Source organism: Rhinatrema bivittatum, chromosome 19 (assembly GCF_901001135.1).
Source record: "Rhinatrema bivittatum chromosome 19, aRhiBiv1.1, whole genome shotgun sequence".
In the NCBI taxonomy this organism is placed as follows: Eukaryota; Metazoa; Chordata; class Amphibia; order Gymnophiona; family Rhinatrematidae; genus Rhinatrema; species Rhinatrema bivittatum.
This window is the reverse complement of record NC_042633.1, coordinates 30276268-30304197: the sequence shown is the minus strand read 5'-3', so window position 1 is coordinate 30304197 and position 27930 is coordinate 30276268. Positions and strand designations below refer to the sequence as shown.

At 45.2% G+C, this 27930-nt stretch overlaps 3 protein-coding genes across 5 annotated transcripts in view; 1 reads left to right on the top strand and 2 right to left on the bottom strand.

The window, feature by feature from the left end:
- LOC115080317 (zinc finger protein 84-like) overlaps positions 1-6793 on the bottom strand; it is a 44099-nt gene extending 37306 nt beyond the window's left edge. Inside the window, exons 1-4 of the mRNA XM_029584468.1 lie at positions 6494-6793; positions 5427-5553; positions 4718-4831; positions 2207-2332 (exon numbers count right to left, since the gene is read on the bottom strand). Of these exons, the coding sequence (XP_029440328.1) occupies positions 2207-2332; positions 4718-4831; positions 5427-5553; positions 6494-6517 (391 nt within the window). The 5' untranslated portion in view covers positions 6518-6793. The remainder of the gene's footprint in view (positions 1-2206; positions 2333-4717; positions 4832-5426; positions 5554-6493) is intronic.
- Positions 6794-7048: 255 nt separating this feature from the next.
- On the top strand, positions 7049-13483 carry LOC115080463 (putative nuclease HARBI1). The gene is made up of 3 exons (XM_029584654.1): positions 7049-7436; positions 10772-11765; positions 11857-13483. The coding sequence occupies exons 2-3, from the start codon at positions 11057-11059 to the stop codon at positions 12252-12254; spliced, it is 1107 nt and encodes a 368-aa protein (XP_029440514.1). The 5' UTR covers positions 7049-7436; positions 10772-11056; the 3' UTR covers positions 12255-13483.
- Positions 13484-15278: 1795 nt separating this feature from the next.
- On the bottom strand, positions 15279-26933 carry LOC115080472 (dehydrogenase/reductase SDR family member 1-like). 3 transcript variants are annotated; one of them, XM_029584665.1, is made up of 9 exons: positions 26777-26933; positions 22014-22163; positions 20744-20887; positions 20121-20200; positions 19750-19882; positions 19047-19187; positions 18321-18390; positions 17281-17361; positions 15454-15590 (listed from the first exon to the last, which is right to left on the bottom strand). In XM_029584665.1, the coding sequence occupies exons 2-9, from the start codon at positions 22161-22163 to the stop codon at positions 15454-15456; spliced, it is 936 nt and encodes a 311-aa protein (XP_029440525.1). In that variant the 5' UTR covers positions 26777-26933. The 3 variants fall into 3 exon arrangements, with proteins under 3 accessions (XP_029440527.1, XP_029440525.1, XP_029440526.1); XM_029584666.1 differs by lacking the exon at positions 26777-26933 and adding an exon at positions 26344-26496; XM_029584667.1 differs by lacking the exon at positions 26777-26933 and having other exon boundaries at positions 15279-15590.
- Between the last annotated feature and the right edge of the window lie 997 nt (positions 26934-27930).

Below are 27930 nucleotides of genomic sequence, written 5' to 3'. Positions count from 1 at the left end.
GGAAAAAAACTAAAGACATGGCTTTTCAAACAAGCCTATCCATAACCATTTAAGCTGTAACATTATATTCTATATATGGTGTTCCACATATTTATTTTGTATATTCTATTGTTATATCATTAATCTGTTCCTCTTACTGTTGTGATTCCATATATTTATACCGTCACTTAACTGTTATAACATATATCATTAAACTGTTCCTCTTACTGTTGTGATTCCATATATTTATACCGTCACTTAACTGTTATAACATATATCATTAAACTGTTCCTCTTGCTGTTGTGATTCCATATATTTATACCGTCACTTAACTGTTATAACATATATCATTAATCTGTTCCTCTTACTGTTGTGATTCCATATATTTATACAGTCACTTAACTGTTATAACATATATCATTAAACTGTTCCTCTTACTGTTGTGATTCCATATATTTATACCGTCACTTAACTGTTATAACATATATCATTAATCTGTTCCTCTTACTGTTGTGATTCCATATATTTATACCGTCACTTAACTGTTATAACATATATCATTAATCTGTTCCTCTTACTGTTGTGATTCCATATATTTATACCGTCACTTAACTGTTATAACATATATCATTAATCTGTTCCTCTTACTGTTGTGATTCCATATATTTATACCGTCACTTAACTGTTATAACATATATCATTAAACTGTTCCTCTTACTGTTGTGATTCCATATATTTATACCGTCACTTAACTGTTATAACATATATCATTAAACTGTTCCTCTTACTGTTGTGATTCCATATATTTATACCGTCACTTAACTGTTATAACATATATCATTAAACTGTTCCTCTTACTGTTGTGATTCCATATATTTATACCGTCACTTAACTGTTATAACATATATCATTAAACTGTTCCTCTTACTGTTGTGATTCCATATATTTATACCGTCACTTAACTGTTATAACATATATCATTAATCTGTTCCTCTTACTGTTGTGATTCCATATATTTATACCGTCACTTAACTGTTATAACATATATCATTAAACTGTTCCTCTTACTGTTGTGATTCCATATATTTATACCGTCACTTAACTGTTATAACATATATCATTAATCTGTTCCTCTTACTGTTGTGATTCCATATATTTATACCGTCACTTAACTGTTATAACATATATCATTAATCTGTTCCTCTTACTGTTGTGATTCCATATATTTATACCGTCACTTAACTGTTATAACATATATCATTAAACTGTTCCTCTTACTGTTGTGATTCCATATATTTATACCGTCACTTAACTGTTATAACATATATCATTAAACTGTTCCTCTTACTGTTGTGATTCCATATATTTATACCGTCACTTAACTGTTATAACATATATCATTAATCTGTTCCTCTTACTGTTGTGATTCCATATATTTATACCGTCACTTAACTGTTATAACATATATCATTAATCTGTTCCTCTTACTGTTGTGATTCCATATATTTATACCGTCACTTAACTGTTATAACATATATCATTAATCTGTTCCTCTTACTGTTGTGATTCCATATATTTATACCGTCACTTAACTGTTATAACATATATCATTAATCTGTTCCTCTTACTGTTGTGATTCCATATATTTATACCGTCACTTAACTGTTCCTCTCTCCATACTCTCTTCCAACCTCCAAGTTCCAGTAACCCCGTTCATTGTAACTTACCTCCTCCCTTAACTCTATCAGTAGCTCTCTAGCTATGATCACTGTTAATGTTAATTCCCCATGTTTGATGTAAACCGACATGATATGACATGTGTCATGAATATCGGTATAGAAAAGAATTAAATACATAAATAAAATACATTCAGGTACTTGGAGGTATTTTCCATGACACTGCCTAGTAATGAGCTGCTTTGCATGTATTTACAAAGCAGCTCATTACCATTTTGGCATCACTGGAAGGAAAATAAAACACACATTCTCGCTGAGTTAAGGCATTTGCAAACTAGTAAACAACCCCCCTGTGTTTGTCCCTGAGGTACCGGAGGGCAAAGTCACAAAGAAGGTCAGTGGGAGAAGCAGAATTTCAACCCTGGCTTCCCCGCCCGCTGCTCTAACCCCAAAGCTACTCCTCCACACTCTGCTGAGACAGCTTTATCCCCACACTGGCGCTGTCCTCTCAAGGCCACCCGCTCCCTATAAAAATAAATAAATAAACTTACCCGTGCTGGTACAGAAAGCCTCGTCACCTCCCTCCTGCTCCTGAGGATCCCAGTAATACGCCTCCTCCTCCTCCTCCTCCTCCTGCTTAATCCTGAACAGAATGTCAGGTCTGACCAAGGGATAGCCTGGAAGGGACACAACACGGTTTTCAGGCGCGTGCTCTGACCGCCGAGTTCCTCATGCACGATTTGCAGCCAAATGGTGCACAGCACAAGTGGACGCTGAAAATCAAGATGCCAGGCGGCCAAATATACGCACGTACGTCCACCCACTGCAAACGTTATGTACACAGATCCTTGGCACATCCCCCACGGAAGCCCCTTTTAAGTGCAGATAATTCTATGCATGCAGTGAAATTCTGCACATACAGTTTTGGTGGCTGAACATCCACAGTGAGCGCACAGCAGCCGAGTTACGTGAATAACTCCTTATTTTACGAGCCTATGTCCTGACTACGATTTTGCCGGGGTGAAAAGACATTTCCTTAAGTCTTAATGGCCTCCTGAAGATGCCACGGTGGATGGTCTTTAGAAGAAAAGTGTGAGGAATGTACTTTATTCACCACTCTGACCTCTGAAACCGTTAATATGATGTTAGATAACGACTTCTCAGTTAATCTAATCTCTACCCATACTCCCTTCCTGCATCTCTGGCCTTACCCCTTGGTACACCACCATCAAGGATCCTCTGTGCATGTTCCAACCTTTACCTCTCGCAGCCGAGGATCCTCCGGGCCTGGTCCAGGCTTTATCCCTCACCACGGAGCATTCTCTGTTCCTGTCCCAGGCTCTACCCCCTTGCTCTCTCATTTAAATAACTTATAAATACAGACATTCGTTTTCAGTTTTTATGTATTTTTCCCTGGGAATTTATCAGTGCTATTATAACCAACAAAAAACAGGAGAAAATCTTTAGGGGGAAAAGGAGCTTTTTCCACTGATTTTTTTTTTCTGTTTGGTTAATAAAATTAAATTAAAATCTGAAAACAAAAAGTCTTTACTTATAAACAGTTTCCCTCGTGTATAAACAGCAAATGGCCAAAATAGAATACAAACATAAAGCATAAATACAAAACAATATTAATATAAAGCATAAAACAAATCAAGAAGCAACCCAGAAGCCCAACACCCCCTACATCACATGCATAAAAACCTCCAACCCCAAGAGATCTGTTGGAACTCACAAAATGCCTATTCTTACTTAGTCTTCCTTTGTCCGAGCAATGTCCCCAGCCTAAAACGCTCCCTGTGATTGAATGTGTGTGTCCATTTACATGATATGAGACCCCACCCCAGGTGAAACCTGCAGGTGATGGAGGCGTGGAGCTGATCTTTCTTTTTGCAATTCTTTTCCTTTTGCGCTTGCGTTCACTTGGTTTTCAAGTTAGAAACACAGAAATGGGATGACAGACAAGCACCATTACGACCCACCACACCAACTAATTCAGTTTTCCCATCCCTACCACTCTCTCCCCTGTGCTTGCCCCCTGCTTTCTTGAATCCAGACACCGTCCTGGTCTCCACCACCTCCATGGGGAGGCCGTTCCATGCATCCAGCACCCTTTTGGTAAAGAAATATTTCCTCAGATTGACTGAATCAATAAATGTTTAGAGTAGGGGTGGCCAACTCCAGTCATCGAGAGCCACAAACAGGCCAGGTTTTTAGGATACCCGCAATGAATATGCATGCAAGAGATTTGCACGCATTGCCTCCACTGTATGCAAATCTCTCGCATGCATATTCATTGTGGGTACTTTGAAAACCTGGCCTGTTTGTGGCTCTCGAGGACCAGAATTGGTCACCCCTGGTTTAGATCTGTAAGTCTGTCCCCATAGGCTTTACAGTGTAGACCACTGATTTTTAGAAGCCGCCCTCTGGACTGACTCTCTACAGACAGCCAGGTGACTGAGCTGCCTCCATCTGATCCTGTCCAAGGCCCTGTCCTCCCAACCGTTGAGGTCTACCTTACAGATTTTAAGGATGTACTTGAGGCTGTCCTTGAAGCTGAGGTCTTCCCCATGATCTGTGAGCACTTTTCAATTGGCCATAAAGCACACATTTTGGAATTAAATAAAAACATATAAATAAGAGGGAGGGAGGGTTTCTTTTTTTAATATTTATTTTGTATGGTGAGTAATAAAGGAGAAACTCCCACTCTGGACTTATTTTGGAGGGGAATTTCTGTGGGCATGAAATGGAGGTGTGGGGATTCTACTGAGGGTCAAGTCCCATTCTGTAGAGTTTGGGGGTTAATGATAGACTTCAGGCCTCTTTCCCATGAAACACAATTGGTTGAATGATGCTATCACCTACTTTTAATAGTAAATGTACTGGAGACTCAAAACTGGCTACAGAATGTTTATTGCCTGGGCTCTCTTTTTGCAAGTCTCTCTCTCTCCGACACTCTCATGATCTCACTCTCTCTCCCTGGGTCTCTGCCTCTGTCCCTTTCTCTCTCTTTTCCTGAACTTTCATCTCTGTCTCTCGCTCTGGGTCTCTGCTTCTCTCACCCGAGTCGTTGCCACCGATATTGTCACTTCCCTCAGAGTCACAGGGATCCCGGAAATATGGTACTTCTTCTTGCTTAATTCGGAATAAAACATCAGGATTGGCAATAGCATAACCTTGACATGGAGAAAGAGGTAGCTTTAAGTCAGAAATTCCAGCACAGCACTCTCAACTCCCTCCCCATCCCATCACGCTCCCTTCTGAGCCCTAAAACAGAAGGTATGATATAATTTCAGAGATGAAGCAAAGTAGCATATCATAACAATAGCATTGTGTTTTAATGTTTATCTCACCACAAGAGAACGCGCTGCATCCACAGCAGGCCCTCACCTCTGGAACAACCTTCCACCCTCCCTCAGAACTGACCCCTCTACTCCCTCCTTCCAAAAGAACCTCAAAACCTGGCTCTTCCGGAAAGCATTCCCTCCAGATAAATAATTTCTGCTACCCGCTCCCCCAGCCCTGCCAGTTCCCCTCTCGACCACTTACATAGTAAGTTAAATCAGAACATATTTCTGTTAAAAAGTTATTTTGTAAAGCAAGTTATATGTACTTAGTTAATCTGTTACACTGTATCATGTCATTATAAGGCTGGCCTTAGACATCATGTTGTATGTAAACCGATGTAATATGTTAAAATCGAATGTCGGTACAGAAAAATAAATAAACATTTTACAGTTATTACTAAGTGAGAGAAAAATTTTTACTCACCCAATGAGATGAGAGCCCCATGGATCTCCTTCATCACACCCCTGTAAAGCTCCTTCTGCCATTCTTCTAACATCTCCCATTCCTGCTTGGAGAAATAAGCTGCCACATCCCTGAAGGTTACTGAGATCTAAAAGGAATAGCAGCGAAGGCAGTGAGTTCTTACTCAGGACACCTGCAGTGCTTCTGGATCAGGATGCCAGGAAGATAAGGGCAGAGACAAATAGAAGGACACCTAGGCAGCAGTAACATTTACATAGAAATGCAGAAAAAGATTATATGGCCCACCTAGTCTGCCCATCCATCCAATTTATGTAGACTTACAATTCCCATTCAAATTTACAAAGAAAGAATATGGCCGAAGAACAAATCTTCCTCACAGCCTCATGCAGACATTGCATGAAATGTGAACACCACGCTGACAGCTAAAAACCAGATTTTCATCAGAACTCCATGCAGGTATCCTACGGATATGTATAAAGCATGAATACAGCATAGCCAGCTGAAGAATAGACCTTCAACAGAGCTCCATGCAGATGTCACACTACTGCATGTAGGGTGGGGCAATCATGAAAATGCCCAGTAGGGCTTGCAAGTTGAGTTTCCTTTGAAAATTCAGGGGGTGGCCATGGAAACGGAGGCACAAAGTAGGATCTCAAAATAAAATCTCTGCATGGACTCTCTCTCTCCTGACCTAACTCTGCCCGTTTCTTGTCCAAAAACCCAAAGGGGGGGAGGGGGTGTTATTTCCAAATTCCCCATTTCTGCAGATAAAAACTGCCCTCATAAAACATATATTGAGAAGCAACAGCTGATCATCATCCAAGCCCCATGTTCTTGTCGTACCACTATAGGCAAGGCACGAATACAGCTGAAGAGCAGCATCAGAGATGGAAATTTAAAAGAATAGACTCAGAGACTATTTAAATATATCAAGATAGTAAAACAAGGAACACAGATCTTGAGATGCATTGAAAGTCACCCGTGACATCAGGAAAAGGGAGCCAGAATGGGGGGGGGGGGGGTGTAATGGGGAGGCCTGGATTAGTGCCAGATTCTCTATCCCTTACCTGCTCGTACTCCGGGCCGGACATTGCTTCCCACCTGCGGCCGGGGGTGGGGGGATGAGGGTTTAGGGGCCCTTTGGTGAAAGTAAAGGGAGCAGATTGGGCCCAGGATTCCGTAAGGAAAGGGGAGAGCTGATATCTTCGGAATGAGCAGAGTTATTTATCTTGGGAGCTAACGCAGGTTGTCAGCGATATAACATCAAGAGAAATAAAACAAATCTTGTTTCTAGCTATCCGCATATACAAATCAGATATGTGCAAGCACAGAACAAATGGCCTCTGACAATCCCACGGTGCATGATGGGAGGATTACCTGAGCATGCCCAGATCGACCCAAGCCTCTGCTCCTCCCCTACAGTGTCTACAACTCTGCTAGGAAACGTTGCTCGCTCATCCACCTTCCCACCCCTTCCGTATGCGTCATAGGTTACGCAGCTTCTTAAGCCAACCGCCAGATGGCCCACCGATGACGGGCTTCAGCTTGGATCGCGTCACTCTGCGGGAGAAGTTGATTGGCTGTTGAGGAAAGGCCAGCAAGGCGGGAGGGGCTTCTTTTGGTAATTTCTGAATGGGAGTTAGCACGGCGTCGTCCGTTGCTAGGGAACCCGAAAGGGACTGCCGGAAAGAACGTCCGGCGATTCCGGCTCAGCGATTGGCCGGCTTGGGGTCTGTGATTGGGAGGTTTTCTGTCTGACGGCTGGGCTGAAGCGGAAGGACTTAGCGGTGTAGGTCGAATCCGGAACCAGGGGGAGGGAGAAGATAAAGGGGACGGGAGGAATCGCCCCCCTCCCCTCCAACCTTGTTGTCCACTGCGAAAGGTTCCTGAGCTTGGCAGGGGAGGAGGCGACGTGTAGGCACCTGTCTACGGGTAACTGAAAAGGCCGATCCGATGACAGAGTGGACGCGTGTCCCGAGATGTGAATTGCTGAGGGATTTTGAAGTCCAGGTAGGCGAGGCGGAAGAAATGAGCCTGTTAGTTAGCAACTTGGAATCTTTTTCGGGGGCGCTGGTAGTAAGGATGTTTGGAAGTTGGAGGCGGGGGAGATGCAGAGTAAGATGAGGGGGAGAGTATTTAGGTTATGGAGGGGATGCAAGTGAACAGACTGTGGAGGCATTCGTATTAATGAAAATAACTTTTTATAAAACGCCTTAAAGTATGAAAATGCTCAAAGCGTAGTGCAAGTCAAAGAAATTGAAAATACCGTAAGTAAACATGAAAATATCGAATTCAACATTAAATCAGAAAGCAATCATCCAGGGTTTAAGAAGCTGGCATAATGTGGGAATAGCAGGGAATGTGGGCAGCAAGGTAGTAGGAGAAGCCAAAGGTGCTGATGGGCAAAAAGAACAGTAGAAGTCTGTTTTGTTTTGGGTTGTTTTTTTTGGGTGGGAGGGTTCAATCTTTATATACTTGTATTGAATTCATGACAATTTTTTATATTCGCTTTATAATTGGTGGAAACCACTTTAACCTCTTTAGGAGAATATGGTTGCCATATTGTACAACACATTTTATTTAATGATGCAACCTTGTTTTGCTGAAACTGCAGCACCTGGAATACCTTTCTGCATTTGAATTCTCCACGAAAAAACAACAAATAGTAACATTTTCCTAGAGCAAACATTTGGTACCTCGAATTGAATTCAGAAGACATGTAAGAGGAAACATAGAAGTGATGACAGAAAAGAACCAAATGGTCCATCCAGGTTGCTCAACAAGCTTCTTAAGATACTACATGACACACTGTGCAGGTTACTCCCATTTTTCTTTTAAGGTTGCTGCTCCGTGCAGTTATCCCCAAGCCTGTAGGACGCACTATATCTTTCTGGAATTCTCCAAATGCCTCCCTTTCCCTTGCATGTAAAACACCAAGCCTCCATAACAATTAATCCCCATAAAGTCTGTCATTTTTAAGTGAGTGCATATCTTCTCACAGTCCTTAGGGGAAAAAGATATCCCCGTAGACAATCTATTACTTTATGCATTCTCAGATCTTCATATTTTGTTAGTCATAAGTCATTGGCAAAACTCCCCAGTTCACATTTAAAGTTAAACCATGCGTTGGCACATATCAATGTGGATTGCTACAGTGCCTTCTCTGCATGCCCATTACATTTCCCAAGAAATCTCTGGAAGATTTTTCACTTTGCATGGAGGTGCTACAGGACTTCATTTTGTTTTTACACTAAATTGTCACACACAGATTCCACAGTGCCAAATCTGCCTGCAGACTTGAAACTCTCAAACTAGCCAAGCATCTATTGAACTAACAGTGATTCTTTGCTTAAATACTTGCTGATTTTTCTTTTTTCAGTCAAGAGCAGAAATCTTAAGGACTTGTACTCACAGTCAAGAGAGAAATGACAATTGTAAAGATTTATTGTACATTTCTGTTATAAAAGTTTATGAATGTGATACTGTAACCTTAGAATTTTGAAGATAAAGTGGGTAATAAATATTTGAAATACAATAAAAAAAATAAAATAAGCGGAGTTGACCCAAATGCTGAAGTTCCAGTGGCACTAAGTATGAGGCGAACCAGGCCCATTTTAGAGTCCCTAAAAATCAGGGATTTGATGTTTCTTGCCTAGGTTTCTCTCTCTAGTTAGGGGGGTTAAAAATTAGTAAATATATTTAACAAATTACTGGAAAGAGGAGAGGGGCAGCACTTCAGGTACCAAGAGGGAGAGAGCTCTTTCATCTGTCTGTTAGGTATGAGCTACCATAGCCTCCACAGGGATGCTTCTTAAAATGTAAGATGTTCCAGAAGGGAGTAATCAATCCTGTTTCACATCTGGAAATCTGAGCATTAACTTGGACAGATCTGATTGCTTGGTTCTAGAGCGGAATTGTTAAACTATTGCATGTAACAGTTGATGTATAGAGGATGAGCAGAAGGACTGGTGCACATCTAGATGCAAGGAATATGTGCAAATTAAGTATCCAGTCACTGCCACATGCACCTCTTGAGGGCAACCTTGGTCTGCAAACGGCTTGTTCTGGAGGTCTTGGCATTTTGCTTGGTTGGGGGCATTCTCAGCCTAGGCTCCTCTTCCAAACAGGAGAGACACATCTGGGTGATTGCCTTTGATGGTCTAAGGTTGCAAACTAGTGACCATAGCAATACTAACATGCATAACGAAGGGCACAACCAGTAGGGGAAAAAAAGAGGTGATAATGCATTTGTACAAGTTGTGGGTGAGAGATCATCTGGAGTTTTGTGTCTGCATAAAAAATTAAGATGTGAGACTAAAGGATCTACATGTGTACATTGGGAAGGAGAGATGGGGGGATATGATAGAAATATTTATATTCCTCAAAGGTTTCAATAATGCGCAAAAGAGAAAGGGGTCTTGATAGGAGGCTTGGAAGAGGGAAGACTTTCTAGTAACAATGCGCAAAGAATTCTTTGCCATGTTAGACCACTTGGATGCGTGGAATTAAGGGTCAACAAACAGTAGATGGCACCTTTTTCTTTTATTGGACTGACTTAACTCTTGAAAGCTTGTCACAGATGTTTTATCCCCTCTTTATCAGGCCAGTGAAGATCCTCCTTTATTTATTACATTTATTATGCAAAATGTACAATATAGCATTCAAATAGTAACATCATGTTTGTTGGGAAGTAAAGTGCAAAGTCAAAGATAAAGTGGGGTCTTGCAACAAGAGAGACGATCGGGCAGGGCCGGGATGGCTCTTATGGTCCTCAAGTGCTGTCCAGTTCTCTCTCTGTGCACCCTGTGGCATTAATGATTTCCCATACTGACCCATTGCTTGAATAAACACGTTTTGTCCAGATACCATGATCCAGCCAGCCTGGACCCAGGTTATCTTTTTTTAATATAAATTTGCCATGTTAAATGTCCATTTCGGTACTTAGATGGCACAGAGAGGTAGTCACGTGCTTGGAGAAGAGTGTGAGTCACTCGCTGCAGGAGCTCCAGCTATAACAATGTTCAGAAGGATGGCAAGTGTAATATTATGGAGCTCAGAGCTGAAATTCCAAAAACCCGAGTGTGGATGCATTCTTGGTAGCTGGCAGAATCGCACATGTTGCATCACAAGGGGAGAGGTGAATGTGAAATGTTTCTACGTTGATTTTTATATTCATTTGAGCTTTTGTAAAGGACTGAGCCACTAACTTTTTGAGGAGCTCTTGAGCGAAAGGGTTAAGAGTTACAAACTACTTGATCTGGAAAGGTAGCAATTTTTAACATTTAGGTTGAGGTTGGTGTAGTCAGGTTTTGACCTCTGATCTCTGCCATTCTGTTTATTTGCAGGTGTCTTCATGCAACCAATTGAGCGAACTCAGGAATCGGACTATTGCCATAGCTCTTGTAGAAGTTACCAATTTACGCCGATCAATTCTCATTGGTGTACACAGCAGCCGTAGGCCATGTGCTAATCTACCCAAGTTAGATGGATTCAAGTTGATGCTCACCTAGGACTAACCCACTTTATGCTATTATTTAACAGAAGCTGTTGCTTGTAATCCTTTAGATAGTTTCTAGAAAAGAAAACAAACCTTCCAGGGCAGCATCAATCTTTGCAACCTTGCCTTCGAAATGATTGATCCAGGAGATCAGTGCACCTCTGTCGCCCTGAGGATCCTCCTCATTATGGATGAAGGGCGATACCGGTCAAGAGCATCTCGGCGCAGGGTCTTTAAGCCCAGACTCAGTTTGGATGAGCTGCTCCAGCGTGAATCTCTCTCCCGTTTCCGGCTCAGCATTCCCATTATCCGGGACCTTTGCACTCTTCTCAGGCCCCATCTCTCACCTCGCATTGACACTCCCTACACACTGTCCGTGGAGGTCAAAGTGTTGGCAGCCTTAAGATTCCTATCCACGGGATCTTTTCAGCGAGTAACAGGAGACACTACTGGTATTAGCCAAGCCTCTGTATCCCGCAGTCTGGAAAAATTTCTGGATGGGATGATGGCACATGTAGATCATTTTGTCCATTTTCCTTGTGCAGAAAGTGAGGTCCGAGCCACTCATGCTGGCTTCTTTGCTCTGGGAGGCTTCCCCAAGGTGCTTTCAATTGTGGACTGCACACACGTGGCTCTGATCCCGCCAAGTACGGAGGAGGAAGTCTACAGAAACAGGAAGCAACAGCACAGTATGAACATGCAGGTGGCCTGTGACCACCAACATGTGATCACCAATGTCTTTGCCAAATTTCCGGGGAGCAGCCATGATGCCCACATTCTCAACCAAAGTCCCTTGGCAGAGTACATGCGTGCAGAGGGATCAAGTGATGGCTGGCTCTTGGGTAAGCATTCATACACATCACATTAGATTATTCTTCCTTGACTGGATTAACAAAAGTAATATGTATTTTCGCATTCTCTTTCCGGCTGTAGGTGACAGTGCATACACGCTGGAAACGTGGCTCATGACCCCGTTTTTGCATCCAAGAGAGGCAAGCCAGGATGCTTACAACCGGGCCCACAGGACCACGCACAGAGCGATGGAGAGAACCTTGGCACTTTTAAAAGCGCGTTTTCGAGCCCTCGATAACTCAAAAGGCGCTTTGCCTTTCACACCCGAGAAGGTTTGCAAAATCTTCACCGTCTGTTGTATGCTGCATAACTTGGCGATCTGGAATGGGCTTCCTCTTCCAGAAGACACGCTTCTGGCAGAAGGGAATTGGGAGTCAGAGCAGCCAATTCGACATATAGGCGGCATCAACGAACTGGCATTCAGGACACGGAAGCAGTTGGTTGATCAAACTTTTGCTTGTGCAAGTAAATTTTGTTAAATGTTTCTGGGATTGAGTGGTTAGGTGAAGGGAACTTAAAAGGAAGAGAGGTGAAAAGGAGCTGTGTGGCTGGGGGGAACTGATAGGGGAAGTAAACCAAGTGAAGGTTTCATAGTTTGATTTTGGCTGGCCTCTGTGAGGGATTTTGAATCTTCGCAAATGATATCCACTTTCCCATACTATTGAATGGGACTTGGTCAGAAATGCAAACCAGGATTTCTGCCATTATGGCCACAATTAAATTCTTGGCTAGCTTCAAATAAAAAGGCTTTGAATTTATCAAAGACCAAGATCGTGCTACTATAGCATCGTTCATCTGTTCCCACTCCATTATCAGTGACTATCGATGGCAACAAGATAAAGATTGTTGACCAAGCAAGGAGCCTAGGAGTCATTGTTGACTTAATTGTCATTCATTCCTCAAATTAGAGCAGTAGTTAAATCTGGATTTTATAAGCTACAATCGCTGCGACCGTTGAAAGTCCTTTTGCAACCCTACTGACTTTTCGCTCAGTAGTCTAGGCTTTACTGACATTGCTGATCGATTACTGTAACAGTTTGTTAGGCCTCCCTGCCTGTGCTATCAAGTCTCTGTAGCTCTTACAGGATGCTGCTGCCCAATTAGAGATCGTATAACTCCGGTCTTGGCTGGCATTGGTTACCTATTGCTTCCAGAATTAAATTTAAGACGGCGTGCTTGGTCTACAAGCTAAGAGCTCCCGTTGCAACACCATAGATTTCGAGGATGCTGAAGCCTTATTGCCCATCGAGATCCTTACGCTCTTCACAGAGAGCTTTGCTAGAGGTGCCGTCTCTTAAGCAGGTGCGGCTAGCTGTACTTCAAAAATCAGCATTTTCAGTTGCAGGCCCAGATTTTTGGAATAGCCGGGCTGAGATCAGTAACCTGCCCGAAAGCTTTTAAGAAACTTTTAAAAACCTTTCACTTTGAGCAGGCGTTTTGTTAAAGATATCTTCCTTTTGAACTCAAAATTTTTATTTTTTTTATCTATTCCCCTCAGTATTTCGGTTGTACTTTTGCCAAACTGCTTTTGAGTTTGTGATTTTATCATATTTTTATTGTGATGCTTGTTATGCTTTTTGTATGGTTTTAGCATGCTGTATTTATTCATGTGTTTTTAGTATGTTGTATTTTTAATGTGTTATGTGTGTATGGTTGTGAGCCACCCCAGAGAGGAGTGGCATATAAATAAAGCTAACCATAACCAAGAGGCAAGAAGAACTGAGGGCAGTGACAGGAGGGGGGGGGGGAGAGACTTGGAGGAGGTGAGAGAAGATAATGAGCTGTGGAGAGATAGATGGAGGAAAAATAACATCAAGAAATGACTGGAAGTCCAGAAACTAAGCTTTTAAAAGGAAGGAGTAAGGCAGAGAGGAAACTAAGAAAAAGCCAAGAGCCAGCAGACAAAGGTTGGAAACGTGTTTGTTTGAAATTTGATGGAGATTTGTGTGCCAGCGGGGCGGCAGGTGCTATGTGCCCTTTGCTTCCAGCCCTGCAGTCACCAGGATAAAGATAATTTACTGGAAGGATGGGGAAGGGGGAGAAGATGGTGGTGTGTGATTGGGGAGGCTTTTTAAAAAAAAATAAAAAAAATTGGCAGCTCCAGTATCAAAAGGGGCTGCAGTCAGGGCTTGCATTGGGATGAACATTGCTCTCCTTGCTACAAAACAGAAGACAGCAGTTTATCTCTGAGGTTTCCAAAGCAAGGCCAGGAAGCAGCACCGACAGCTGGGGCGATACTAAATGCTGAGCTGCTCGGGCTCAGGGCATGCAGTGGGGGGAGAGTCTGCTGTGGGAGCGGCTCCAGCTTGGAGTCTGTGAGTGCTGGCGAGAGCTGGGGGGAGGCAGGCGCAGTTCCAGAAACAGGGCCTGGGCTCAGGGACGTGATCCAAGCTTGTTGAGGAGGGGGAGTCGCAGATTGAAAGGCGAGCTAAGCCTGCCTTACTGACATGGGATGAATGAACTGAGCCTGCAGAAGGGGGGGGGGGGGAGGGGGGAGGAACCTTCTGGGGACTGCAGGAGAGTGGTAAGGGGAGCAGAGGAGGAGTCGGTGGGAAATGGGAAGCCCAGCATTCAAAGGGAGGGAAAGGTGGGAGAGGGGGAATATACCCCCTCCCCCAAATATAAAGTACAAAGTGGGGGAGAGGAGAGTAGGAGAATGAGAGGGAGGGGGGGAGAGTGGGAGTTGGGAGAAGAATGAATTGTCACCATGTCCACATTACTTTCTCCTCTCTGGACACAAATACAGACTGGTCCCTCACAACCCACCATGGTCTGTTTTCTTCTTCTGTAATTGGTGTTGAGTTCGGCAATCGCCATCATTTTCACAAGTGGGCTCGTATGATCAGCCCTCCTCTTTTCGGATTTAGGGAACTTTATTGACGCACGCTTTGTCTCTCAGCCGCACACTCTGTGGCACTGGCGCTCCTGCTGACACAGGCGCACACACATTTGTGGTGCTGTGCTGCTGCTCATGTGCTCCCTCGGTCGCCCCCTCCACAGGCTGGCTAACAGCTTGGGCTTTGCTGCCAGTCCTACCCCATCTTGCAGCAGGCGGAAGAGAGAATATAAAAGTGTAGTCTCCCCCCCTCACCCCTGCTAATTTCAGAGGGTGCAGAACTCAGATGGTCCCGGGATTGTCAGTAATGAAAGCGTTGGCGCTTGGGCCTGGCAATTTCCCTCAAAATGTTTTATAAAATCTTGCAGGCAAGCCATCTAGGCCCGGGGCTTTATCTATGGCCTCTAGCACTTCCAGCCTGGAAATCTCTTTAATCCACCCTAAGCACTTCTCTTCTGCCACTAATAACAGCTGAGCCAATCCTCCTTGATTTCCCTCCGTTCACACCCACCGCTCTTGGAGCTGGTGCTCAGCCCTATGAGATCAAGGGCCACCCTGTGCCAGGAGTCAGCATGGTTCTCGTGAGGCATGAGGAGAGTAAGAGCACGGCTGCTGCTACCATAGAGCCAGTGCCCTGCGATTACGCCTCAGCACGGAGGCAACCATATGCAAACATGGTCCCAAATTGTTTATTCATCTAAGGCACAGAAAATATTTACTACAGCAAGAAAGAAAACTTTCTGGATCGTTCCATGGCACCAGAGGACAGGAGCGGCATCGGGAGAGATTTGGGCTGGGTACGGGATCAGGAAAAGCACTGCAGCAGTGAGGCAGAGCAAGGACTAGAACTTGCTGGCAGAGAGGGTGAGGATCCACTTTGGTATCCGAATAAATTCTGGTATGAAACGGGAGAGCCAGGCCAGCGAGGGAAAGAACACGCACAGGTTCCGCAGAGAGGTGAACTGACTGACGGAGCGTCCTGCAAGAGGGGAAGAGAAGGAAAGCGAGGCATGAGCAGGTCCAACCTCACACTCCAAGTGCAGCAACTGGAGAGACTGAATGTGGAGAACTCTGTGTCCATCCCTCTGACTTACACCCACCAGGAATAGACTGCAACTTGTGTATCTAGAAGACGAATGTGGAGAACTGTCCATGTGTCCTTCCCCTCTACCCTACGCATCCTGGGACTGTCCTGCAAAACCAATCCCTAGAGACTGATTGGGGAGGATGAGGGACACTGAATGAGTAAGGATCCTTTACGTTCTCGGAAGCGGGAGGTGAGAGACCCCTGCAGGACAAAGTCATAATCTAGCTGGTGAAGCAGTGTATTTGCTATTTACATGTTTTATTTGTTGATGAGGGAATCCAAATAAGGACAAATTCCTTGTTCATTGTAGGTACCCAGATCAGTCCAGACTCCTGGGTTTTGCCTCCCTGCCAGCAGATGGAGACAGAGAGAGTCTCACTGGCACTGTACATAACCCAGTGTGCCACCTGCAGTCCCTCAGTATTTCCCTGTCTCCAGTAGATGGTATAAAAGCTAGAGATGTGCATTCGTTTATCATGAATTAGGCAATTTCAACGAAATTGCCTAATTCGTCCTGGTTTGGGGGACCTGAACCCCAAAACGGATTTTCCCCGAACTTTGGAAAAAATTCATTTTTCAGGTTAGTGCGAGGGGGAGGGGCACATTTATTTAAAAAAAAAAACCAAAAAAAACCCACCCCAACCCTTCAAATTTACTTTATTACAAACCCCCCCCCCCCCCACCATCCCTATCCCTCCCCAAGACTTAATAAAAGCCCTGGTGGTCCAGCGGGGTCCCGTGAGCAATCTCTCCCTCTCGGGCTGTCGGGCCTGCCAGGAATCAAAATGGCGCCGGTGGCCCTTTGCCTTTACCAAGTGACGGGCTACTGGTGCCATTGGTCGGCCCCTGTCACGTGGTAGGAGCAATGGACGGCCGCCGCCATCTTAGAAAATGTCTGCTGCTTATACTGTTGCTTTGCATATAGTGCAGAGTTGTTAGAGATTTTCAATGCTGATCGCTTATGTTAAATTTGGGAAATGAGTTTTCAATTGTCTTTTTGGCCAACTTCACCTTCTTCTGTCTCAGTGGCGGGGAGCGAGTTTGCTTAGAAACTTGTTTAGAAATTTAAGGTGGTGGTTGTTATGGCTTGGGTTACCGGTCAATACTGAGGGACTGCAGGTGGCTCACTGGGTTATGTCCAGTGTCTGAAACTTTCTCTGTCTCCATCTGCTGGCAGGGAGGCAAACCCAGGACTCTGGCCTGATCTGTGGTACTATAGGAACAAAACTTAGCAGGTAAGAACCAATTATCCTTTCTTTCAATTGGGACCCAGAGAAAACAGGGTGGTAATGTCCCAGGGTCTCACACAGAGACAGCGGCAGAGCTGAGAATTAAAACATGAGAGACAGGGAGATAATGACTTGCCCCATGGCAATACATACACACACAGTCAGTGGAAGACCTGGTCAGCTAAAGTGACTAGTCCCTGTGCTACGCCCAGCTGGCATCGGAGGGCTATGTAGAACTCGTGTCTCAGGATACTACCCACTCCGAATCACGATCTAATCACTAGACCACTCTTCATCCCATGTTTCTTAAGAGGAAATTAGCCCAGAACTGAATGCCCGATGGGGGATCTTACCATCCACATCCCGCAGTCCATAGCGTCTGGCGAGGTCACAGGTCAAGAGAACCTTCCCACTGAGTTTCATGAGATTGCGATCTGGAGATGAATGAATAAATGGTGAGAGGTGGCAGAGATAAGCATGGAGCCCCAAAACCATCACAATAACTAACGTCGTCAGTCACGGAAAAGGGCAAAGGGCCCCTACAAGTAAAGATAGGAGAAGGTGAAAGTCAATGGAGGTGGTCTACTATGTAGTAAGGAGAGGGTGGAAGGTCATGGAGCCCTGTGAACAAGGGATGAAGGGGGAATTTAGATAGCTCCAGCTAATACTGCGGTGTGTACTCACAAAAAGACCTATGGATTATTTCACGTGCATTCATTGCACGGAGTGTGGTTCCAGCAGGCACACCTGTCTTCCCTTGCCCAGATCAGGGGGAGCAGAGGCGTGAGGTTGCTGCTGGGTCTAACCCTGTGTTTGCCAACCCTCTCCTAACCCACACCTTTCCAGTCAGGTTTTCAGGATTGCCAAAATGAATATTATGAGAGAGATCTGCACACCTTGGGCCTCCAGTATATGCAAATTATCTTATGTATATTTCTTAGGGATATCCTGGTGTGCCGCCAGGCAAGGATTGGGAAACATTGCTCTAACATGCTCCTCATTCCAACTAAACCCTGGCCCAGGCACAGGTAAACCTGTACCAGCATGTGCTCTCGGGGATCAGTGAGGAACAAGCCAAATGTTCGGTTTTGGACAGAAATCTCTAAAGCAGTGGTTCTCAACCAGTCCTCCGCATACACTTAGCCAGTTGGGTTTTCAGAATATCCACAATAAATATGCATGAGATTGATTTGCATGCACTGCTGCATTAGCATGCCAATCTGTTTCATTGTGAGTACCGTGAAATCCTGATTGGCTAAGTGTGTCCCAAGGATGGGGTTGCGAACCACTGTCCTAAACTACAATCCCCCCTCCCCCTGCTTCACCTCCAGTGGATAGGTGCCGACATGCTAGACTCCCAGGCCTCAAGTAGGCTGTGACTCCTTAAATTTACCTGCAGCCAGAGACACGATGCATTTCCCACTCAGCTCTGGAGTTTCGGCGTTAGAGAATATCCTTTGGTACTGCAGAATCAAGGGAAGAAAAGACTTTATTTTGCTGAAGACTAGTCAAACGTCCGTCCTCTCTCTTCCCCAGAGAGGCAATGGCTGCGGTACGGGATTCTTTATAAAGGAATGGGGCATCATTTATCTTGGGCAAGAAGCCAAGACCCTCTCCTAATTCAGTTCTACAAGGAAAGAGAGGACTACGGCTATCCATTGAAGGCCTTGAGACAAGGCGCACTATCCGATTGTTTGGAAAGAAAGAAATGTGCTGTTTTGGCAGATTCTTACCCTGTCCATGAATATGTGTTTAATGGCAGGGCGGGGGGAATGGAAAACCCAACATAGAGGTGTTTGCAATTTTAGTCAATTGCTCTCTCGCAAAGGTCACTCTCTCTAAAGGGGGGGGGGGGGTATGTGTCTGTGTGGTGGGGGGGAGCAGCGGGTTACATTCCCCCCTGTGAAAAAAAGTGTTGGTGGTGATTACTCCTCCCCTGGAATAGTGTTTGGGGAGCTTACAGTCTCCCTCAGAGGTATTTACACTCTCTCTTTGGAAGGGGGCAGGATTATAACTTCCCTGTGGCATTGTTTTGGGGAGGTTATCCCCCTCCTTCTGAGGTATTTGACCAGTTCCACTCTCCACGTAGGCTGGATCAGTTTGGGGTTTGCTACTTTACCTCTGACTGCTGACCGGAGGATTCCATATTTGACAGGTATTCCTCCACAGTCTCCGTTAGGACAGCACCTGGCCAGAGCGACACGTAGGCCACTCCATGTTTCCGCAGCTCCATGGCACAGTCTGCTGCCAGCCGGTCACACTAGAAAAAGGCCATGAAAAAAACGCTGAGAATACAAAGGCGCATCCCCTCCACCCAGCCCCCATTGATAAAATAAAAGGAAACAAGACAAGAGGCATTGATCAAAATGGATTGGGACTACGCTGAGGGGAGCCCGGGTTTAGGAGGGCAAAATGTCAAAGAAGGAGGAAAGGGGGAATGGGTGGTGTGTTAGCAAGAAAGATGAAAACTGGACAGAGCATGAGATTAGGGTCTGAGAAAGCAAGGGGCGAGGAACGCAGGAGATGGAGTAAGTCAGAAATGGAAAGAGTTGGGACAGGGAACGACCAAAATCAAGCACAAGGCTTCACAATAAAATGAGGGCAACCATTCCAGGGCACGAGCACCACCAAAGGGTTTGACTTTCAGGAATATTGCAGTGAATATTATTCAGTTCTGCTCAGGGCCACCAATGTCAGCGTGCATATTATGGGTAACCAGAAAGCCATAGTTCTCTGTGGCCCGGAGAGACAGGAGTTGGCTGAAACTGCGAGAAATGGACTTCGGGCATGGCAGAGACAGGAGGAAGAAAGATGGTTCTCACCGCTTCCTTCCCGACACCATAGGGGACGTTAAAGGCGTGCATGAGGCCACCAATGGATGAAATGATAACAATGAGACCGCGCTGCGCCTCCACCATCATCCGGGCAGCATAAACTGAGCAGATGTAGTGTCCTCTGGGAGAAAGAAGGGGGAGACAGAATGAGTGGCAGAAGCTCTCCCAACAGAAATGCTAAACATGGCAGCAAATAAAGGCTCAGCTCTCAGCTGCTGTTAGGAATCTCATCTCTACCAGCCCCTAACACACACAGCCACTTCTGATCAGTCTCTCTTCCTGCTGCTGACCATGCTCCCGCCCCCCATCAAACCCCTCCTTATGTTAAGCGTCTCCCCAAAATGTCTACCTGGCCTCACCTTAGACCTGCATTGTTGATGTCATCCCAGAAGGTTACAGGAAACTCCCAGAACTTTTTCTTCTGGTTTGCTATAATTGTCTGGTGAGAAAAATAAGAGGTCATGGTTTGCCTCTACTCTGACTACTGGAGCTTTCTCCACACCCCCTTTGTTTCTTCCCTTCCCTACATCTGTTGGCATTGCACCATCTGTCCCTCAGAGCCTTTCGCTCCATCTATCCTTTACCCCTCATCTCTACGTAAAACCTCAGACCCTTCCTATCCATCCTTCATCCCCTATCTCTCTGACACTAATCATCCTTCACCCCTTCTCCTATCAATCATCTATCCCTCCTCTTTTTCCCACCTTTCAATCCCTCACCTCTGACTCTTTCTCCCATTACCCTATCCATCCTTCAGCAGTGTCCCTCGGTAAACCCTGTTTATTTCTTTCCCCACCCCTTTACCCCACATATCCTCTCTCAGCTGTGACTCTTGTACCAGGTAAGTGTGATAGCCTGCATCTGTCCTGTCCCAGGTGAATACCTGACAGTCTGAGTGTCACCTGTACCAGGTGAGTAGGTCAATCAGCCTGTGTTCCCTGTCCCAAGTGAGGGGGGGACAATGAGTGAGCCTAAATACTACCTGTACTGCGGCGAAGGCGTTGTTCACCAGAATATCCAGCCGTCCTTTCTGTTCCCGCCGGACTCTCTCAAACAGGAGCTGAATATCGTCATCTTTCGTAGAGTCACACACCACTGGGATGCATTTCCCACCACGGGACTGCACCTAATTGCAGAGGAGGAGCATTAGGCCCATCTGGTCTCTGCTCAATTTACAGCGCCATGGACCCCAGCTGGTCTCTGGCATTCCCTTTGCTTCTTTGGAACCAGAGATCCTCTAAGCCTCTCCCAGGCTTTCCTGGATTTTGTTGACATTTTTTGCCACCATCACCTGCCCTGGATTGTTCTTTCATTCATCCGTCACCTTTTCCGTGAAGAAATATTTCCTGATGTTACGCCCAATTCCACCCACCTTGAGCCTTCTAGCACGACTTCTTCTAGCATTTCCTTTCCAGTGAAAAATACGCGTTTCTTAGGCATTATTCATTTGAATCTCTCAATCTTGGCCCCCGTTTCTCCTCTCCCTTAAGGCATGCATATTCTGGTCCTTCAGTTTCATCCTGAGAGGGATTTGGGGGCAGACTCTGCACCAATTTTGGTTGCCCTTCCCTGAATTTCCTCTATTCTGTCTACATCCTTCTGAAATGAGACTTAAAAACCAAAATACATATAACCCTAGAAGTAAGAAAGGATGGGGGTAGAGAGGTGTGTGTGGGTGGAGGTGTGTGTGGAGATTGTGTGGGTGGAGGGGGGTGTGTGGGTGGGTGGGTGGAGGGATACAATAGCTCAAAGGCATACAGAGTGCACATGAGGTATTTTTCAGTGGAAAGGGAGTTCTGTAACACGGGTACACAATATGAGGCTGGAAGGAAATGTACTCAGGAGCAATATTAGAAAATATTTCTTCACAGGAGTGGTGGTAGGTGCATGGAACAGCTGCGTAAGGGAGGTGCTGGAGGTTAAAACTATAACAAAGTCTTATACAAATAATCTTCTGTAGTGGGGGAGCAAGGGGTAAAGCTTGGGATAGGAACAGAGGATCCTCAGTGATGGGGGAGCGAAGGGTTGGGTACAGAGGATCTTCAGTGGTGGGGAAGTAAGAGGGTAAAGGCTGGCACAGACAAAGATACAGCACAGGTAACAGCAGTGTAAGCTTCCTACACCAACCCACCCCCTCATGGAGAGGATGCAAGCAAAATGTTGACTCTGCTGAGAGCAGATGAGAAGATGGAAGGAGAAAGGCAAAGTATGAATAAACTCAAATATCACAGAGACACCCCAGAGCTCCTTACCTCCTGTGCTGCCTGCACCAAGGTGCCCTCCTTACGTCCTGTGATGTACACCGTGGCCCCAGCTTCAGAGAGCTGCAACGCTATTCCCTTCCCGATACCACGGGATGCACCTGTAACAACACAGACCTTGCCGGAGAGTGACGCAGCCATCTGATAGGAGAAAGAGAGACACCAGTAACTATGCAGAGAGTGACGCAGTCATCGGGTGGGAGAGAGGGAGAGAGAGTGTGCGTCGCTGATCAGTAACAGAACAGCAAGAACCCGATCATCACAAGCAAAGCCGATTCAATCTTTCCCTACAGTAGCACCGCTGGGCTTGCATTAGGCAAAGAGGAGGAATGGGCTATTACCTTGCCTGAGCTGGGTTTGGGCTGTCACAGCACAGTCTATTCTTGGCCCTTCTTGCCTCCCATCAGGCCTTCACAGTCTTTTCGAGCACATTGCCCTCACTCTCAACCTGTCTGTCCAAACAACCCCATGCAATTTGTGAGTTTGAATTAATCCTGTGTGAAGTTTGAGGCTGAAATTTAATTCTGAATGTATCTTTGTGTGCCAGCAAAGAAGTTTGAAAGTTGAAATAATTTTGTGTGCTTTGCTCAAAGAAGGTGTGAGAGCTGGTTCCTGGACAAGAAATCAATTGAGTTTGATTCCCGCCCACCCCGGTCATACTTTTTTTGATATGTAGACTGTTTTCCCAATTAGAAGGACATATTTTTCACAATAAGAGTCAATTAGGGATTTACAGAAACATCTAATTAACCCTGATTTTAGTAACTGCCTAATTTTTCTCTTATTGCTGGTAATTGACATGCTAACATAAAATACACTGTAACTTAATTAAGCATACCCATTCCTTAACCAGCTTTAAGTAACTTTAACAACTCAACAACATTAAGATGCAGACAGAGGTTCAGCCGTGGCATGGGGGCTATCCGGTCTTTTGCATCAGGTGCCACATGTATGGTCACCTGTCTGTTGGCGATAGGTTGTATGTGTGCACCTGGTGCAATGAGCTCCTGGCTCTAATAATGAATCCAACCTCTGGAGGCCAGAGCGGCAGACTTGGAGCTGAGGCAGATAGCTGGGTATATAGAGGAGACCTCCAGGGACATAGTAGAGTGGGCCCCAACTCCATACTTGCAGTCTCTGTGCTGCTTTGGAGGAGCAAGGTCACCTGCTGGGGGAGCATCACCTTGGTGTGGCAGGAAGTGATTCTGTAGCTAGGACCTGCCCTCCAGCTGATGCTTTATCCTCTTGCTCTGAGGATGTGTCTCCAGGGGAGTGTGCCCAGCAGGGAAGGGTTAGGACTACCATTGCGACTGGCAATTTAGTCACAGCTGGGTGCCAACTGAATGTTAGGAATTATTTGGAGAGGAGCGGAGAATATCATAAGGCCTCGGTACCAATCCATGGGGTGACGTCTCCTTGAGTATTATGTGCAGTTCTGGTCAAGAAAAAAGTTACAGCAAAACTAGAAAAGGTGTAGAGAAGGGCAAAATAAGTGAAGACAGGATGGCAAATGTTGTGGCTGAAAGAAGTGCTTAAGTTCGACAAGTCAACAAGCGAGAAAAATCTTTTATTCAAAAGTAAGATATTCCAGGGGAGTGCGATGGTAAGCCGCCTTTAGTAAGAAGACAATGTCACTATCAAAAAATGATCACTCGTGACACCGAAGAACTGCCCATTGGGTGCTGTCTCTACGGGCTGTAAACTCGCTGGAGAGCTGTAGTCAGAAAAGGGGCCCATGTGCAGCCAGATCTGAAACTATGGGATTCTGTTCAGGCGAGAAACCAGTTTTATCTGCACTCATGTGAATGGTGCTGGAGTTGGCTCTGATTATTCAGGAAGCCTTGGAATGGAGTCTCATCATTATTTTGCCTCTATAATGGTACAGCTTGTTAGGTTTGAAAAAGGTGCAAACTGCTGTTATTATGGGAGTTGAATTACTACAAGCAATGTAGTTGCCCTTAAAAGCAATATTACATTTAAATGTTGATTATGTGATAGGAAAGGGGCCGATGCAAAAAAAAAAAGCGTTGGAAGCAGGCGCTGAGTGTTCAGCAAAAATGTGAGTATTGGACACACTTTTTTTTTTGTATTTCTGGTGAGTAACTAATAGCCTCATCAACTATTACTTTTGCCGCGTGTTGTGGAGGCGCTAATATTGCATAAGGGCATTAGGTAGCGCCTGCACAACCCGTGTCCATCTGCGGCTTAAACAGTGCACTCTGTATTGCATCGGCCCCCTTGAAAGGGGCATGTGCAGCCAGATCACCCTTTCCTCGGCAAGACAGAGGGAGTTCTCTGAAACGAAAGACATTCTGTTTAAATTAAGGATCCATGTTGTGAAGGAGTCCTTTGAATGGCCGGAGACTGAGAGTTCCCGTGGCTGGAGGCTGCTGTCACGAGGCAGAAGAAACGCTGAAGTCATCTCCCACCCTGCAGCATTCACACGGCTCCCATGGTAGGACCCAAGCTGGGACATTGTGTAAGGACTGGAGTGAGCTGCTGATTTAATACCAGTTTGAAACCTTTGAGCAGGATTATACAGGCCGATACAGTACAGTGCGCCTGTATAATCCTGCTCAATTGGACACGAGTTTGACACGCTAGCTTTACCCCTTATTCAGTAAGGTAATAGTGCGTCCAAAACGCGCATCCAACACCCCCCCCCCCCCCCGAGACTAATAGGGCCATCAACATGCAAATGCATGTTGATGGCCCTATTAGTCATTCTCGCATGATACAGAAAGTAAAATGTGCAGCCAAGCCGCACATTTTACTTTAAGAAATTAGCGCCTACCCAAAGGTAGGCGCTAATTTCTGCTGGCGCTGGGGAAGTGCACAGAAAAGCAGTAAAAACTGCTTTTCTGTGCACCCTCTGACTTAATATCAAGGCGATATTAAGTTGGAGGTCCCAAAAGTTAAAAAAATAAAAAAAAATAATAATTTAAAAGCAGCCCGCGGCTCGCGGGTTGAAAACCAGATGCTCAATTTTGCCGATGTCCGGTTTCCGAAACTGTGGCTGTCAGTGGGCTCGAGAACCGACGCTGGCAAAATTGAGCGTCGACTGTCAAACCCGCTGCCAGCCGCCGCTCCTGTCAAAAAAGAGGCGCTAGGGACGCGCTAGTGTCCCTAGCGCCTCTTTTTACCGCAGGCCCTAATTTAAATATTTTAGTTTACTGAATCGCGCGCACAGGACAGCAGGCGCTCGCCCGCTCTCCCGTGAACTTTACTGTATCGGCCCGGGAGTGAGCAGATTGACCAAGTTTGCTAATCATTCAGTAAAGTTTAATGCTGTGACACGTTAATGAGGTGTGTAGTTTCAGATCGGAGCTGGGCTATCGGTTAACTATACCAGTAGGTCTCTACAGCCTTAGCCTTGCAAGGTCTGAAGTTGGATTAACCCTGGAGTAATAACCTCCAACAAGAAACCTTCTCTCAGTTGTCCCCTCCCCCATCCCTGTTATTTGTAATTTTCCACCTTTTGTTATTATGTAAACCGATATGATGTGTACTTTAATGTCGGTATAGAAAAGCTAATAAATAAATAAATAAATGTCACATATATATTGCAATTGACACAATAGGTTAAGTAGGTCTCTGCTTCTAATTTACACACCAATGAGTAAATGACTTAGTTAACATAACAGTCCTCTAACTGGTGAATGCAAATTCCTTATCTCTAATAGGCAAAGTACTGCCTTCTTGTAAGAGGAGCCTGGAGCTGGGATGGAATGCAGGCCCTGACCTATTACACAATTCTGTATCTACAGAGTCAACATGCGGCACTTCCGGTCACTTCCAGAAGATTCTCCCTTACAGTTAAGTGGGAGAGTGTGTGTGAATGACCAAAGGTTCGCCTAGGGCGCCAGTTCAGGCTTGCACTGGCCCTGCTTGAGGTCACAGTGGGAGAGACAGGATGCTGGGCTCCATGGACTTTGGTCTGACCCAGCAGGGCAAATGTTCCTACCTAGGAGCTCTCCGGATTCCCCCCCCTGGGGCTCAGGAAATGTGCGCTGGGCTCCTCTGTTTACTGCTCCAGAGTGCGAATTAGCCGGGAGGGGGTAGAACAGAGAGTTGATGGGATGAGGGCAAAAGTGGGCACGCAGGAGTAATCTCAGGAGATATTTCTTTACCGAGAGGACAGTGGATGCATGGCACGGCCTCCCCCTGGAGACAAGGACGGTGCCTGAATTCCAGAAAGCGGGGATAAGCGCAGAGGATCTCTGACAGAGCTGTAGGCACTGCAAAACTGAGCAGTTGTTGCAGATGGGCAGGCTAGAGAGGCAGTCACAGTTGCACAATCTGCATTATTCATTTTTCTTACCTTGGTTTTGGAGGGGGAGCAATCTCTGGGTGACCACAACTCAAACGTTCCCAGGTATGCAAAATCTCTCACTTCAGTCAGATGTGCAGCCCCTCTCCACAACGAAATAAGTGGGCAGAAATTAGAAATCGAAACGTGCAGACCAAAAGCGAGCTGGAAACCCTAAGAAGCCAGACTTTGCATGCAGAGAAGCAGAAAATGCACTTCCTTCTACAGTGCACAAAATACAAAGCTGCACGTTTCGCAACGCCAAGGAAGAAAATAAGAGACTTGCCACAGAAAGAATGAGTAGGAAAAACTCTCCCCGAGGGGAAACAGGAGAAAGGATGACTGGAAGGCAAAAGCAAACTGTGCCATGAGGTCAGAAATGGGATCTGACCAGAGACCCCCCTGCAAAACAGGACCCCCACCTCTCCAGATCCCCATGCCTCACCTCTGCTCAAGGTGCCTCCTTCTCTCCTGGCACAGCTGTAGTATGGATCGCTCTCTTTCTGCTGCTTTCAGCAGTCAGCTCTGAGCAGGAATGAGGCAGAGGCCAGGCCTCTGTGCACAGATGTGGGCGGATCCTGGCCCCAGCCTCCTCTGGTATAGAAAATCCATGTACCAGGATCCATGCCACCAAAGGCCTGTAAATAAAAAAAAAAAAAATAACAAATGCCATCTTGGAAAGATGGCGGCAGCAGCAGGATTACTGCCTCACCCGGGTCAATCCAGAGAGGCTACTCCGGTCCTGGCTTTTGCCTGGAGATCTACTTCTGATTTCCACTAGGTCGATAACTAGGAACTACATCTCCCAGCATTCCATGAAACTCTGCCAGGACTGGATCAACCTCTTTCAGTGAGGTGGTGGTCCTATGCCCCAGCACAGGCACTCACCAAAGGGGTGTTATTCATTTTTAAAACGTTTTTCACAACCTTTCAAATGATTAGATCATAGGACTGAGGGAATAATGTTAAAAAGCATCTTACTGGATATTTTGTTTTATTTTTCTCCTTGGAATGTCCACTCAGAAGAGGTGGTGAAGACGAGAATGGTAACGGAATTCAAAAGAGCATGGGACAAACACAGAGGATCCCTGCTGGCTAGAGAATTTATTTATTTCTTTATGCAACTTTTCTATACCGTTATACAGAAGACCAAGTCTCTATCTCTACGGTTTACATATTAATAATATATAAAAAAAAAAATTAAAAATAGGTTAGAATAAAAATTACATAAAAACCATTCAATACAAATAAAATCCAGCTAAAAGATATCTAAATTCATTACTTAAAAAAGAAACAGTAAATGAAACAATAAAAGCACAATCATTAACTCTCAGCCTGAAATGTAACCTGTGTCTTGTGAATTAATCCCATAAGCTTGCTGAAACCACCATGTCTTTAAGTCCTTTTTAAATGTTCTCAGATTGGATTGAAGTCTCAAATTTTGTGGTAAAGTATTCCAGAGTTTTGGTCCTGCGCTTGATACTGCACGGTCTCTGACCTCGCTAAGATGTGCGGATCTAACCGTAGGAATTGTAAGCAGGCCTTTGTTGGCAGATCTTAACTCACGTTGGGGTACGTGAAGTCCGGTCGAATTTGACC

Coding starts and splice junctions, on each gene's coding strand:
- LOC115080463 (XM_029584654.1), top strand. CDS start 11,057: ATGATTGATCCAGGAGATCAGTGCACCTCTGTCGCCCTGAGGATCCTC. Junction 11,766..11,856: donor AAGTGATGGCTGGCTCTTGG/GTAAGCATTCAT, acceptor TTCCGGCTGTAG/GTGACAGTGCATACACGCTG.
- LOC115080472 (XM_029584665.1), bottom strand. CDS start 22,163: ATGGCTGCGTCACTCTCCGGCAAGGTCTGTGTTGTTACAGGTGCATCC. Junction 20,888..22,013: donor TGGTGCAGGCAGCACAGGAG/GTAAGGAGCTCT, acceptor CTCTGCAATTAG/GTGCAGTCCCGTGGTGGGAA. Junction 19,883..20,120: donor ATCAACAATGCAGGTCTAAG/GTGAGGCCAGGT, acceptor TCTTTCTCCCAG/AGGACACTACATCTGCTCAG.